This window comes from Rhizophagus irregularis, chromosome 8, assembly GCF_026210795.1.
Source record: "Rhizophagus irregularis chromosome 8, complete sequence".
Classification (NCBI taxonomy): domain Eukaryota; kingdom Fungi; phylum Glomeromycota; class Glomeromycetes; order Glomerales; family Glomeraceae; genus Rhizophagus; species Rhizophagus irregularis.
The window spans coordinates 3,004,168-3,020,523 of NC_089436.1; the positions used below are offsets into that span (position 1 = coordinate 3,004,168).

General features: G+C 37.7%; 4 protein-coding genes across 4 annotated transcripts; all 4 read right to left on the bottom strand.

Moving 5' to 3' along the window:
* Nucleotides 1-8,518: 8,518 nt before the first annotated feature.
* On the bottom strand, nt 8,519-8,947 carry OCT59_028564 (uncharacterized protein; the record flags this gene model as incomplete). Its single annotated transcript, XM_066147377.1, has 1 exon — nt 8,519-8,947. One exon carries the CDS (start codon nt 8,945-8,947, stop codon nt 8,519-8,521), a length of 429 nt encoding a protein of 142 aa, XP_065994089.1.
* Nucleotides 8,948-9,040: 93 nt separating this feature from the next.
* Nucleotides 9,041-9,511, bottom strand: OCT59_028565 (uncharacterized protein; the record flags this gene model as incomplete). Its single annotated transcript, XM_066147378.1, has 1 exon — nt 9,041-9,511. One exon carries the CDS (start codon nt 9,509-9,511, stop codon nt 9,041-9,043), a length of 471 nt encoding a protein of 156 aa, XP_065994090.1.
* A 113-nt stretch (nt 9,512-9,624) lies between these two features.
* OCT59_028566 (uncharacterized protein) lies at nt 9,625-11,485 on the bottom strand (the record flags this gene model as incomplete). Its single annotated transcript, XM_066147379.1, has 4 exons — nt 9,625-10,185; nt 10,282-10,531; nt 10,610-11,076; nt 11,195-11,485. The coding sequence occupies 4 exons, from the start codon at nt 11,483-11,485 to the stop codon at nt 9,625-9,627; spliced, it is 1,569 nt and encodes a 522-aa protein (XP_065994091.1).
* Nucleotides 11,486-14,373: 2,888 nt separating this feature from the next.
* Nucleotides 14,374-14,811, bottom strand: OCT59_028567 (uncharacterized protein; the record flags this gene model as incomplete). Its single annotated transcript, XM_066147380.1, has 1 exon — nt 14,374-14,811. One exon carries the CDS (start codon nt 14,809-14,811, stop codon nt 14,374-14,376), a length of 438 nt encoding a protein of 145 aa, XP_065994092.1.
* Between the last annotated feature and the right edge of the window lie 1,545 nt (nt 14,812-16,356).

Sequence of the window (16,356 nt, forward strand, 5' to 3'; positions counted from 1 at the left end):
GCCGTCTGCTGTCTCTTAGCAGTGGTTTCTTTCTTTTTCTCCTTAGTCTTCTTCTTGATCATCCAGTCTACTCCAGTAAAAGTATTCTTATGCATGCCACAAACTGTGCAGTCACCATGCAGTCGGTAACGCCCATTTGTAGTCATATCTTGTATTTCACTAGCCGTCTCAGTTTCCTTCTTGCACTTTAGGCAGTAAAAACGTGTCATCTTAAGATTTGAAGTCTAAAACCATTCCTTTAATTTGTCGTAATATGTCACACTTAGAGAATTACTATAAGTACTACAATCTCTCCGGAGTATCAGCACGAATTCTAAAAGGTGAAGAGCACTACAACCTATACAAAAAGCCCCTAAAGGAAAAGTCAACAGAACGCCCAAAGGTAATTGTATGGAAACCAAATGCAACACATCAGGCAGATCTTGTAGAGATGCCAGTTGACCCCAAAGGATTCCACTATTTTCTCATAGTGGTGGAAGTTGCAGGAAAGAGAGTCGATGCAGAACCCCTAAAGGATAAGACTGCAAATAAAATCCTAAACGGGTTTGTTAAAATCTACAGAAGAAATCGTATCAAGCCTTCAACACACCGACTGGAGATGGACTCCAGATCAGAATTCACTAACGACCAAGTACGTGATTTTTTCCTGAACAGCTTAGGGGTGATGATGAGGTATGGAGAGCCGGGAAGACATAAACAGCAGTCATATGCCGAACGAGCTATCCAAGCCATCCAAGAACCCCTTCTGAAACGAATGGTAGCACAGGAGTTGAAAACTGGGGTGACATCCGTGAAATGGTCAGAAGATTTCCATAATATAGTGAGTAAAGTAAATGAACTCTGGCAGAGAAATCCCCCAGACATTCCGACAGGGTCACCCAAAGTGTCAAAAAAGACAGACCTCCTCTCTGAAGGAACACGTGTCAGAGTCAAGTTAGATGAACCTATTTCTGTACTTGGTAACAAACTTCACGGAAAATTCTGTACAGGAGACATAAGATGGAATCCAAACATACGTGTTATCAAAAAAATGATACTCTCACCTGAACAACCTCCTACATATCTTCTTAACGGACCACATGGTCGATTAGGTGTATCCAGATGTGCATATATCCAAAAGGAATTGCAAGTAGTTCCTATTAATGAACGTCCTCCACCTGATTCTGTGATAAGAGGACAACCTGAAAGATTTGTTCCTGAGCAGATACTTCAACATCACATTAGAAAAGGTCAAGACCAGTATTTGGTTAAGTGGGAGCGCTATTCAGACACTGAGGCTACTTGGGAACCTGCTGACCGGTTGAAGGAGGATGTCCCTGACTTAATTCGCAAATTTTGGAAATAAAAAAAATAGAAGAATTAAAGGGCCTTATTTTTTGTCTCCTCGATTCACGTCAGAAACTATCAGGATAAAAACATTCTTCTCATCACAGGTAAGGGCTATATGTTCACGTGATTCATGAACATCATAATTGTAACGTTTCAGACACGTTCGGCTCAATCCAATTTCCCTATGCTTGTAATTACTTAAGACTGCAAGATCCTCAGTGATAGCATAATCAGGGGTAAGTTTGATTGACACTCCCTTTACCATGCTGAATGTCCTACCTGTTCCTGGAGCACCAGATATGTTGTATGTAATACTCTTGTCGATATCCAACCCTAATTCCTCAGCAGCTTCTCTCTGAATAAATGACGTATTAGCACAAGTGTCTGCTAAACACTGAATTGCTATCCCATTAACCTCCCCATCCAGTGCTAAAAGATCTTTAGTATTCTCCAAACGAGCTATGTCAATATCCATAGGATCGTCTACCCTGATATCCTCTTCTTGTTCCTCCTCAACTAGGTCTTCTGGAATCTCTGTGACTTTTCTAGCAGACAATAACTCTTCCTGAAGAATCTCACAGAGTAATTTCCTAAAGTCTGCAGACCTTAACAGGCTTAATAAGTCATTCTTAGTAACAGCTTTTGCAGGTGTAGACTTACTACCAGTAACTTTCACAGGAATCTTAACAGGGGTTGCTTTGCCTTTCAAGGGCACACTAGAAGAGCTAACTGCTGTCTTATTTGGAGACAACTTAAAAAGTTTTGAGATACTCGAACCTACTTTTTTTTTGACCCAACACGAACCATATAGACATCACCATCTTTTTCTCTCAATTCTACCTTTTCACCAAAACTCATAGTATCAATGTCCATAGCATCATCGTTAAGATCGAGGTTTCTCATTGCTCGGGCCAAATCCAGATCATCACGTCTATCTTTAGTCTTTTGAAGTTGATTGGTAAGTATTTTAGACGTCCCACGTTTATATCCCATAATAAGATCAATAGCATTTTGATAATCATCCAAAGTCCAAGCAGGAGCATCAGGATCATCACCAACATCAGGTTCTACATAACTATCATCCCAATCAGGATCCTAATGATCCTGAATAACATGTCTCTGTGGTTTTGGTCGAACAGGTTTAATCTGCTGTCTATAGACTGGTGGATTACGAACTGGCCGAGCCTGTAATTGTTTAAATTGCACCTGGAAATTCTTGGTAAGTTCTTCAGCCTGAGCCTTAAGCAACTCTTGTAATTGTTCTTGAGTAACCCCAGATGACTTTGATGTCAGTACGACAGGTTCCTGTTTTCCTAACGGAGGTTGAGTTACATCACTGTAATCTGCTCGAAGTCGCCGATTTCTATCTTGTAACCCCAAGCGCATTTCAGCCCTTCTCCGTTCTAAATTTCTCAGATGTTTAACCAAGTCATCAGGATTAAGATTACTAAACCTTTCTGCTTCAAAAATATTATCAGCCGAAAGACCTCTAAAGAACTGGTCGATAATAAGATCATCAGTTAGTTTTAGTAATTTTCCAGCCCTCTTTACAGTTCTATAAAATGCATCAACTGGCTCATTTTCCTGATAAAGACTGTTAAAACGGATACGTTTCTTTTCATCTAAAATAGTTGGGAATTGTGTTCTAAGCCAATAAAGTGCCTGGTTAGGTTTAATACCTGGAAAAACTATAGAACGATTATTATTAGCAGCAACACCAGCATCTGCAGTAGCTGGAGCAGCTCTATCTGTTAGACGAGCACTAGCTCTTCCCCAAGCTTTATCTCCACCTATTAAATCATGAGTAGGAATAAATGCTGCTCTAATAGTTACTAATGCATTAGCTACATCTGTAGCATGAACATGTGCTTTAGACCCATTTACATAGGTACCTGCATTTGGTCCTCCTGCACCTTCTGGTATTACTAATGCTACAAAAGCAGCTAAATTAGCTCCACCTCTTGAATGATACCAGAAAGTTCCCAATTTTTTCCTGTAATTTCTCGATCAAACCATTCAGCCACTTCACCGGCCATGCAGCTTCTAAGTATACCCATAGCTCTTTTCCAAGACTCTGGTGGCCCTCCAGCAGCGTATGGGTTAAGATTAATAGTATCAAGATAACCCATGTAAAGCCTAACAAATGTATCAACATCATCAGTAGCTTTACCCTCAAAAATTGGCAATCCTATCGCAGTGGTAGCCATATCGTCTCTAGTGGATTGTTTAAAAGAGGTGGAGGAGGGTTCAATTGTCTAATTCGAAACCATTGTACCTGAATTCTAAGAGCAGCTATCTGTTGGAAAAGTCTATTCCTAAGTCTTCCTAATGTCTGAATCCCAAAACGCACCCTATTATTAGCATGTGCTAGTTGTGCATTAACCTGTCCAAGTTGTGCATTAGCTAATATAAGTTGTCCTCCAGTCTGAGTAGCCCTCAGCCGCCAATGATTCAGAAGAATATTACCATGATTCACAGCATTTTGAGCCTCATTACGATCCCTTACTGCTTGAGTATAATCTGCTTGTAATACATTACGTTCATGTCATGCCTGATTACGTTCACCTATAGCCCGTCGACGAAGCTCTACCATCCCTATGAAAAAAAATTTCTTTAAAATATACTTAAAATATACTTATATATTTTAAAATATATCTAAAATGTACTTAAAATTTTTAAATGTACTTATAATATACTTAAAATTGCAATTTTAAGTATATTTAAAGTATAAAATTTTATACTTAAACTACATTTAAAATATACTTAATTGCAATTTAAATATAATTTAAGTATAATTTAAGTGCAAAATTTTATACTTTAAATATACTTAAAATTGCAATTTTAAGTATATTTTAAGTATATTTTAAAATGTTAAGTATATTTTAGGTATATTTTAAAATATATAAGTATATTTTAAGTATATTTTAAAAAAATACATAAGTATATTTTAAGTATATTTTAAAGAATTTTTTTTTTATAGGGCATAGTATCATAATCTCTTTGCAGGTTATGGTTTTCTTCTATGAAATTATCATTGGCAGCACGTATAATAACTAATTGACGTTCTAAATTAGTAAACGTTTCATCAAATGCATTTATCTTATCTTGTGCAAAAACTAACAAATCTTTTGTAATACCAAGTTCTTCATGTTTTACTTTACAGCGATATATTAATATATTAGTAATATGTTTGATTTGATTATTTGCCTCCTGTATCTCTGAATCAACAGTTAAACGACCCCTGGTAGTCAATAAATTTGCATGAGCCTTAAGTATTCTAACTAATTCATCATCATTTTCTTCATTGGTCAAGTGTGCAGGAGGCAGTCCAGTAGGTTCTGAAGGAGTATAAACTGGAATTGGTATTGATGTCGACATAGTATTTAAACTAAGTTAGAATAAAATTCAAATGGATCTTTATGTATACAATTTGGACGAGTACACGATGAGATCCCCCAATTCCCTCTGTCATCAATTTACAGAGTTGCCACATCGAACGGGCATTCTCATGGTTGAACGAATGAATGAACGAACGAACGAGCAATCAAATGAGCGAACAATTAATCAACAACATAATTAACGAACAACATAATCAACGAACAACATACGACAACATATAACAATAACATCCTTGGTTCACGACATAAATAGCGTTAGTAATATAAAACGTTGGACGACATAAAATAAAATTTACTTCTCTAAATTTTCCCCAAATTATATCCACTTTTACCTTTAATTTCAAACTTCGATAGCTCTTGCCACGAATTATTACTTTTCAAAAACGTATATTTAATTCATCTTAAGATTTTCGTTTTATTCAATTAAAATTAATTAAGCAAACATTAATTAAAGTTTAGGGCGAACCTATTACCTTCAATTAATATTAAACTTTACTAACAAATAATTAAAAAATAAAACTTATATTTTTATTGAGTTCTGTGGATGAGAACTAAGGAATTACTTTGAATTCCGCTCTCTATATATACAATTTTTATGCTACTTTCTATTCTATCTATATACTATCTTTTATGTTCTTTTTACATATTATCTTTGAACTATCTTTCTAATATACTATCTATATTTTAAATATGCTATCTTTTAATATGCTATCTTTTAATATGCTATCTTTTTATATATGTTCTTTTTAATATATTATCTTTTACGTTCCATCTTTATACTATCTTTTTATATTATCTTTTACATTATTTTGTGTTCTTTAATCTTTCTGACATTATTTTATATGTTCTTTTAATTCGCTTTATGTGTTTTGCTTATAATCTATCTTTTGTGGCTTATAATTATTCTTTCTTATCGTTCTTATTGTTAAAGATTGCTAAGCCGCAATTGATCGACTTTATTTATCCTATTGGTTCCTTGTCAATCATTCAATAAATATTACATCATGTAGATCATTACTCTTCCTAAATGTTTATCCTTTTCGGCTAATTATTTATCCATCTACGCCAATCCACGATTAATTTGTTCGTTCTTAATATTTAATAATTACATTTGGTGGTTGAATTTTATCATCTTTTCGTGCTTGATATTCGACCGTTTACAACGACCAACTCAAGACAAGGCAATGAGTTTGCTCCATCATGGCCCTTTCGATTAGCTGTAGCAGGTAGCTCAGACTCAGGTAAGACAACTATAATTATTAATTTGTTAATGGGTGACAAGAAAGCAAAGGAGGATGGTAATCGGTATGTACTATGTGATGCAGTACTTTTAGTTGGCAGATATCTTGACGAGCTGAAGTGGGCAGTTGTACATGATTTTTTCGAAGAGGAGAAAATCCCATTCACTGCAATAACCCATAGTGAGATTCCAGAGATTGACTCCTTCGACCCTACTCAAGCTACTGTGGTAATCTTTGAGGATCTGATGGATGCACCTAAAAAAATTCAGGATCTCATCACTGGTTACTTTACACATGGATGACACAAAAATATTTCATGTATTTATGTAGCCCAAAGATTCTTTGCCATTCCTAAGGCTATTCGAGAAAATGTTAACTACATCTCACTGCATGGAGGTCATGGGAGCCTTACAGATACCAAGAGAATCATCTGCCTATATACAGAAGAATCAGAGTCATTAGCACCAGTAATTGATGATCTTACTCTGCAACGTGAATTTGTAGTGTTTGATCTTAGACGGTCCAAGAGTGATCCACTGTCCATTCGAGTAAGATGGGATACTAGTCTCAGTTCGATCACAGAGCAATCTCAGTTCGATCCTAGTTTGATCTCAGTTCAATCTCAGTTTGATCCAAGTTTGAACCCAGTTCGATCTCAGTCTGAACCCAGTTCAATCACAGTTTGATCCAAGTTTAGTCCCTATGGTCAGAAAGCTGTATCTGAAGCAAAAAAAGGTGGACACTTGATTGAATTTGCTTGGGTATTTCCATCCCCTAAAGAACGTAAACATTTACTTGTACCTGGTGTCTTAGTCAAGAATACAGATACCTGGATTAAATATGTCTTTCGGGAAGCTTATGGACTCTCTGGTAAGACCCTAGGTGCTGACTTTCAGGACTTCTTAGCCAAAGTACAGGGTAAGACTGCAAAGACTGAAACTCTGAAAACTGAGAATGTGAAGGAGTTATTCTCCCGATATGAAGCCCTGAAGTCTAGTTGCCCTCTGGATAATAAAAAAATAATAGAAGGTATTGAAGTCCTTCTACAGATCTTTTCTAAGGGCCACATGGACCGTCAAGCATTACAAGTAGGGATTAATAGTATCTTGTAAGAATATCAAGTAATTCGTCTGCAGAAACTTTAAAAATCATAGCACTTTTTTTACGGCCTTCAAAGTCAATCCTTAACATCTTAGCCTTTAACCCTATTGCTCCTAAGGCATGAGAAGCAAAGTTCTTAGTCATTGGATTACTTATATGATTTACATAGTTCTCATAGAATGTAGTGAAAGGCTCGTCAATACCATCTGGATATGTATCCCTTAGAAATTGATATAAAGCAATTTCTCCACTGTCACAACCTATGGCTATAAGCTGTTCGAGAAGCTACTTCCTAATATCTTCATATGGCTCTCCGTCCATACTTTTCATATCCAGTCTTTGTGTAAATAATTGTGTAAAGTCCACATTACTTCCCCGATGAATGATCTGAACTAACTTATCCTTAGCAAGTCCCAAGGCTTGTAGAGGGTCATTCTCATCACTAATCTTCTTTATAATCTGTCTGTATAATACACTGGATAATCCTCTATGTGCTGTTTTTGGAGTGATTACTCTACAGTTTTGGCACTGGTTTATTACGATTGATGTTGACATGGCTATCTTTCTTTATGTAAAAAAGAATTATTCAAAATTAAGTAACTATTCGGAGCAGTCCTTGCACAACTTGTCCGTTAAGTCATTTGGGCTTACAGGCATGAGACATTCCCTACACAACTCAATATTAAGCTCTGCAAGTCTCAGGGTATGGTCCTCCAAAGTTCGTGGATGACCGGAAGGACCGGAGGAAGGTGTCCCGTTAGTCGTATCCTGCTGTAAGATAAAATCATCATATTCATCTTGGTCAGCCTGAATAGCAGTCCTGATTTGTTGTATATCATTGAAAGTTAACCGCTGCCCATCAAGATTTTCCTCATTATAGCGTGTTTCATTGATGATTTCCTCTATAAGCGCCTCTTCTTCATAATGGACAAGGTAGTAATCCTCAACTACCTCATAGTCACTCTCAATTAGTCTATGATATGTTCTAGTACCACGTCGAACATAACGTCCTGTATCTGTATTTAAATATACAGGTTGCTCTTCAAGTGGAGGTGCAGTTTGTCTACGGACAAGCCTTCCATCAATATAATCATGAGATTCCATAACTATTCGATAAAAGGTATCTCCACCGATAATAATTGGACGTCCAGTTATAGGGTTAGCTATATAAGGGTAAGACATGTCTTTTTTCTGTACGTGTCTACATACCTAATAGTTTTCTTCAATTTACAATAACCAAGTGACACGGTCATCAGTCCTTATCAAAAAATACGAGAATACCTGATGATAAGGTTACATGTTCATCAGTCCTTGTCGAAAAATACAAGAATACCTGATGATGAGGTTGCATGGTCATCAGTCCTTGTCAAAAAATACGAGGATGCCTGATGACGAGGTTACATGGTCATCAGTCCTTGTCGAGAAATATGAGGATACCCGATAAATAAGCTACTCCTGTTGAGTCCATTCATTCCACTCCCAGTCCAATCCCCAAGGATCGCCTCCACATCTTTGTTTACTTAATGCATACTCTATGGTTTCCCTTTCCTGAAGGTCCACGACCATCCCATTCCTAAGCATTTTCTCCATAATATAAAGCTGATCCTCGGTGAGGCAGTTTATCCAGTTTTTATAGGAGTCGTTTACATCTTCAAAAGTTATCCACTCAATATCCCCCTTTTCAAACCACTTTCCAAGAGCCTGGATTTCCCAGTATATATTCCCAATTGCAGTAGCATAATCTTTCCACCTCTTATATGCCTCTTGACGAACTTCCTGCCACCACACTCTATCTACCTTACTTACTGCAATAAGGTCAGTATCCGGGATCTTTGCGACAATGCGTTCGACTATTTCTACTGGTAATCGGTCCAACATGATGTTATGTTACTTATACTATAGCTATCTTCAATTACTGTATGCCCATTACACATGGATAAAAAATATAAACTAAATTCATACATGAGCCGCTTATGCAAGAAGTTCTGCTAAGGTTTTTTCAGCCTCATTCATAGTGACAGCTCGCTTTGGGGGACCTGTTGATGAGTCCTTAGTCACATTATAATACAACTCAAAGAGGGTCTCAAGTTTGTCTAGAAGAGCTTGTTTATTCTTGTATGATTCACGAATCTTTGCTATCTTAGCAGTATATGCTGCATTATCTGGGAAGAGTTTTCTGGCCACGAACTTCACATATGATACAGGAGACTTTGCTGTCTGGATTCTCTTGATATACTTCACATGATCCTGGACAAGGTAGCTGGTTTTGCTAAACCCAGATACTAATGCGACTACTATAGTGTCTTTCAATGCACGGATAATCTTGAGGACAGTTTCATCAGAGACAATGGTGAACTGATTGCATGATGCATCATAAATAACTTCATCACTAATGCTGTCAGTGCTGTTAATAATGCTTGCTAATTCGGTATATGTTGACATGATTCCTTATACTTTTTTGTACTTTGTAATAAATAGGAATCTTCAAATTGACTTTACATTCAAGCAAGAAAAAATATATATACCTATTGTAAACCTAACCGCATTCTTGACAATCATGTCCAGATAACCTTGTTTGCATTTTTCACATGGCAGTATCCTGCGGTTTCAAACTTGATAGCTTTCAATGCTTTGGATGCATTTTCTGGACAAGTGATAAGTGTAGGACTACTTGGCTGTTCCTCTAGAATAAATCCATCTGTATGAATGCATCGTACTTTATCCTTATATGGTTCTAATAACTCTGAAGTCATCTTCCGTCCATGTGCTAATAAGAATGGAGCGATCCTAGGATACTCACCCTTGAAGGGACTACCTGGGTTTGTGAACTGGAATCGCCACTGGTCAGATCCTACTGGTATGATGGAGTCAAGTGTGTGGTCTTCTGGAAACTTGAATGGATCTGTTTGATCTGTGGTGAGTGTCTTGTAATTGCGTTTCCTCTGGCAGAGTGCTCCCCATAGTGTATTGAGAACTCTCTTTGCAACATGACCAGCCACGCCACCCTGGTTCTTTATATTGAAGAGAAAGTGGACATACTCACCAAATATTACAGTCCCAGGAATTCTTGCTTCTCTGTCATATATCAAGGCATTTGGCTTTCCATCCTGGATTAACTGTATATCGAGACCAAGTTTCTTTGCTCGTTGTAAGTCAATGAATGTATAGACTCCCCTCTTATTCTGTCAGAAGAGAATGTCATTACCACTTACCTTAGCACGAAATAATCCATACAAGACATAATCTCTGTGGTCTACAAAGTCTTTGAGTATTTGAAACTTACCTTGTCGGATTGGAAAGTTTGCATTTGATTGCTGGATACTTGGATATAAACTTGTCACGTCGTATTGCCTTCCATAACCCTTCCATTCATTGTCTGCCCAGATAAGACCTCCTATTATAGCATCATTTATCCACTCTGCTTCTATAGGGTCAAGAGGATCATTGGCTGGAACCCCTACACTAAACCGTTCAAAAAGCTAGAGAGCAGTTCTCTTGTATGACCAGTTGTAGTAAGATAAGTCGATTCCTAGACCGAACTTCTTTGTAGCCTGTAGGAAGGAATCCCGCTCTTCATGGATCGTCCTCTGGTATGTTTCCTCAAGTGTTTCATATATTCCAGTTTTACAATTCTTCTCGATAGGGATGAAGGAGTAACTATCAGAGTTCTTACCTTTCTGAAACTGTCCAACTGTAAGAGACTTAACTGTCTTACCATTGTATATTGCTACTACATTATTAACCCCATCTTCATGATAAACAAAGGGAGACTTTTGTTTTCTATCTAATTTGCTAGGGTGGAGTCTTCCGGGATTCAGTGCAAGAGAGTAGTGGCCTTCAGACAGGATAAGGATTGCACGACTGTCAGATTTGCTCTTGGAAATTCGAGTGGAATCCCCTACAATATTAAGTGCAAGGCTTCCTGCAAGTTGTTCAACCTTATCCATATATGAGACTGGAACTGGAGCATCACGATTGAGACCTAATGCCTTTTTGATATACTCGGGCTTTTTTATAGTCTCGGGTATTTTAGAGAATATACCATAGATATGCTTCAGGCATTCATACAGGCAATCATTTAGCTCCCCATTGCATCCCCCCTGCAACCGGTAGAGCATCTCTCACATAAATTATGAATCGTTCAAAGTAATCAGGATCTGCATTATCCGGTAGTTGTGCTTCATCATAGTGGTCCAAGAGTGAGAAGAGGCTGGCTGGTTGGTTTCCTGATGTCCATCCACCAGGTTTCCAGTTTTCATAGGGGAGCAGGATCTGAAATTTATGAGTTGGATACCGGGATTGGAGTTGCTGTCCAAGTCTGGCAATAGCTCCTCTAGAAAATCTTGCGCCTGAATACTGTAGTTCTTTGATATCTGGTCTTGTAGGTAAAGCACGTGCAATTTTTGAATAGGCCATTTGATATAACTATGAATTGTATTCAATTGTAATATAGGTTTTTTATATAAAAAATATAAGATAACTAAGAGGCGCTTATCTTATTAAAAGGAGTCAATCATATCACAGGCCTCATCAATATCCAGCTCATCTACAAATCCATTAGCGGCCTCCCAATGGCGTTCCATCTCGGTCTTTGGACGCTCCTCTGGGATTTCTCGTGCTTTACCCTTATTCATCTTCATAGTTTCATAACCAGAAGTGGTAGGGATAATCTCGGCATCATGATCCTCCTTATATGCTCTTATTAGATCTGCAAGCTCTTTACGACCGGGTGTTTTAGGTAAGTCCCCATTATATTCTATCCAGTCCTTGAAGCGCTCTACTACCTCCCTAAGGTAGTACTGGTACTTATCCTCAATACGCATTGTGGGACATTCCTCTACTTCAAACACAAGCATGTCCCAATCATATTCGTCTGATGTGTCTTGGTACTTAGCCCATAATTCCTTACCTGTATTATAGAGATCATTGAAGACCTGGTCCTTTGAATTCTTGACCCATGGCTTACAATCCCATCGGCGCCTTTCATGCCAAGCCCAGTGTGCTTGAGTACCTTCCTTTGGTTCAGGGTCCTGGTCGACTTCTAGTTCTGTGTCGGGTTCTAGGATAGGTTGCTCTTTGAGAGTCAGTTCTACTACAGGTTCTGTAGAAGATTTGGAATCTGCGAGGGATTCAGATTTTGCAGAAGATTCTGCAGGTGACTCAGATTGTTGCTCAAGAACTGGGTTAGCGGTTGTAGAATCTGAGTCAGATAGCAAGTCATCTAAAACGTCATAATCATCAACAGCTTTAAATGCAGGTTCCTCAGCAGGCGGCTCATCTTCTTGATCAGGTTCCTCATCAGATAGATAACAGTCTGAGAAACTGTCTATAATTTCATCAGTATCTGACTCTATGGGAGCTGGAGATTTCTCAGGAATAGGATCCTCATTGATGACAGGTGTGGGTTTTACCTTCAAGGAATCAGGTTTGGGTGGTACTGGTGGTGAAGTCTTTTTGGGAACTACAAGTGCAGATTTCTCTTCAGTAGGCTTTTTCTCGACAGGAGTGGGTTTTTCCTCAGCAGGTTTCTCTTGTACGTCTTGTGGATTATTAGCAGGAATGCTATATATATTTGCCAAGAACTTCACCAAGGCATTTAAATCAGATGCAGGCTTCTCAGGAGTTTCTACATCTATTCCTTCTATATTGATTTCATCTGTTTCGTGGATCCATTTTTTGGTGAGAAACTTCTTGTAAAGGTCCTCCCTGGATATGCTGTAAACTCGTGGTGTTGCCTTACCTACACGTATTTTTCTGCTATTTATACCCAACTCATTTAATAGGATTCTAGAAGCGTTTATCTTTGATAGGGGTGTAATGCAATAAGTTTCACAGTATGAAGTATATACCCTATAAAATTCTTGAACAGGTAGGTCGGTTATATGATTTTTTACTATGAGGTAAGTGTCCTTTATGAATTGAAATAGGGGTGGGAGAGTTGATATGATGTGATCCTGCTTAGATGTTGTCATAGGTGGTGGATTCCCATTGAAGTCTGGGTAAGCGTCTGCAATGGCTCTCAAGTAAGCATAGAATGCCTTACTGGCGCCTGGGTATTTCATAGCGTCACTGAGTTTCTTAAAGTAGTTGAGGTCTCCCTTGCGGGATGGTGACACATCCAAGAATACTGTGCGCCTATCATCATTCTCCACTCTGAGAGCATTTTCATTGGTGAGTACAATGGTGGATATAAAGTTTTTGTAATGTGTTGGCGTCTTGTATTTTTCATGGATTTCCATTATGTCGCCTGTTACCTTATCCTTCAACGATCGATACAGATTATTCCACTGGCTTTTTTCTGTAGGCATTTCCTCAAGGAGAAGAAGAACCTTACCCTGTAATTGCCCATTGAAACTTCCAAGAATCGTTTGAGGATCGCTGGTCTTATAAACAAGTTGAGTACCTAAGACATTACGTTGAATGAAATCTGTTATAATACTCTTACCCCAACCCTGTCCGGATTTCAGGTAGAGAATCGAATACATTTTCCTTCCAGAAGACATACCGGCCAACCACTTTATGATATACTCAGTAAGATTCCAATCGCCTGAACACCAGATATCCTGAATGTGAGAGAAGATAAATTTAACCGCGAGGTGGGTTGTAGATTCAAAAGTGGATATCGGACGCAGGATATGGAGGAATCCTGGGAAGATATTGAGATAAAATTGGCCACCTAGTTTAAAGATACGGGATTTTTGAGGGTCACAGGTAGCTACACATACAGTACTATATTCGATCATAAACCATTTGTTGATATTGAATTCAACCTTTTGTGAGGGACCTTGTTCGGATTGTGTGTAAAAGACTTTGGTAATTGGACGGATAAGTTTACTAATATTTTTATCGGGGATGTGCTCGAGGTTTTTGATTTCTGACCGCCACATGAAGACTCCATGCGGGTTGGAGCAGGGGATAAAGTAACTGCAAAGATAATCTTTAGCTTGATTGAGATCTCTCATATTCTTTGCAGCGTTAATGAGCCGTTTAAGCTCATCAATACTAAAAGCCTTTTTCTGTTCACCGAACTTGGGGATAACTTGAGCTTGAGTGCTAGTTTGGGCAGTCATTTTTTGTTCTATTAAATCGAATACTAATTTATAGTTACCTAATCTTCAATTGCCGAATATATTTTTTCCAAAGATCCACACTCCTACCCAGTTATCCTCCTGTAGTCCTGTGGTCCTGTGGTCCTGCGATTCTCTGGTCATACCTGGTTATCTTCTAGGGGTAAAAAAAACTATAAACCACAAACCTTTACGACTGCTCTAAATCTTCCCTTCCCCTTTTCAATCCACATATATCTAGTAAAATCCACACCGCTCAAGAGCCCACCTTACCATACCATGCTCTTTTCTAGCTTCTGATAACTCTTTACAAGCCTTTTGATACTCCTTCCAATTAAGCTCATGAAGTTCACGATTTCCAATACCCTCCTCCTCAAATGATTGACCAAGATCATCCTCCGCTTTTTTCTTCTTTTCTACTGCCCTGTCGTATGCCTTCTCGGCTTTCTCATGCCGCTTCCACAACTCAGCTTTACAACAGTTGTACCAGAGTCTGTTTATCTTGAGATGCTTTCCGAATTCTTTGACTGGAAGGTTTCTGACCATTTCTCTTACTATGTCCGGGTCGTTGAGGGGCGATACCTGCATTTGGATCCATTTATGGATTCCATAGATGTCTACTAGATCGAGACCAAGATCTTCGGTAAGAGAAGTGGCTGCGTGTAAGTTCATCATTGTATGTTACTTATGGTATACCCATTGTTCAATTACTTATTTTTTCTGACGGGGTGGGACGGGGTTAGTCATACTGGTTCTATAGACCTTCTAGGGGCTTACCTGCTAACTTACCTGGTTTGCTGTCTCACTGCTTCCAACAGATGAATAGACGGAATTCTGACTTGTTTCAGATGTTCCGGATGTAGCAGATCTGGGGGGTAAAAATAAAACTTTTTCTGGGGGGATGTCCTCTCATATTTTTTCTGAAACATCTGCCACATCTGCCACATCCGGGACAACCCTCTCATTATATCCGTTTTTGCTTCCTTTTCTATTGTTTTCTAGTTATTTGGTATATATATTTGTTCCAGATGTTGTCCCAGATTGTGGCGGATATATGGGGATTCCTGAGTCCCGTAGGGGCCATATAGGTACTGCGAAGCCATGAGGCCGAGGTGGGTGGAGCGGTAGCGAGACCCACATCCAGCCTGATGACTTATATCCAAAAAATTTTTGTCATTCGTTTTTATTATTTTGTCGATTAATTCTATTTTATTGTTAAACGACTTGTCTTTTTTATCTTCTTTTGTATACGTTCGTAACCATTCGTTCTTTTTTATAATATTATTTAGAGTTTCGTACGGTTTAATATAGTCTTCTTCTTTTCTTCTATCTAAATTTCTACTGATATCATTTTCTATGTGTATTAGACATTCGTTACTACCCTTTTTTTTTACTAATGTTTCTATAACATCCTTGACATTTCTTCAATTGAGGCGAATTGTTTAAGTCATAACTATCTCCGACTAGTTCTAAATGTATTCCTATTCTTTTGTATTTCTTGCTCTGCGATTTTTTTTTATTAATACTAAATATCGGATATTCCCCGTAGTCGTTCCAAGTTATAATACTATTTTATCCGATTTTTCATCTTCATCGAATAGTTTATATGAATATTTTCTTTTTGTGCTTGTCCTATAAACTCGTTTCTTATTTTCCTTACTTGTCCACTTTCATCTGCTATTAATTTCGATTCTAATTTTTTAAACCATTTCGGCGTTTTACCTTTCGTGTTCTTTCCTCTTTCTTTACATAAATGCTTCCATTTTAGTAAAGTGATACTGTCTGCCTCTAGGATGTCTTCTAAAAACATTATATTTTTTGTTTTTCTTGATTGAGTACTTGTTATAAAATCCTTACGCTCCATTAGTTCAATTAGGTCAGTCTTTCCTCCTTTGATTCTGTGACTTTCTCTAAAGTCTTTTATTTCATGATTACATATTGCCTATGAAAAAAGTCTGTGTGATTTTTGTTGAAAAATCATTCAATTAAATTCACTACGATTTCTGTATATTTGACCATACAATAATTGTGCTAAAAATTGCAATAAGGCTGAACCAAATTAATTATCTGTTTTACATTACACTGTTTATGAAAGTTTAGAGGAGGGGGAAGGTCGAATAAAAAAAAAAAAATTTAAATCCCGTGACTTTGTATAATAAAGTCACATGTAAACTTGAAATTTTATTAACGAAAAAAAATATTAAATGTTAACCATACTAA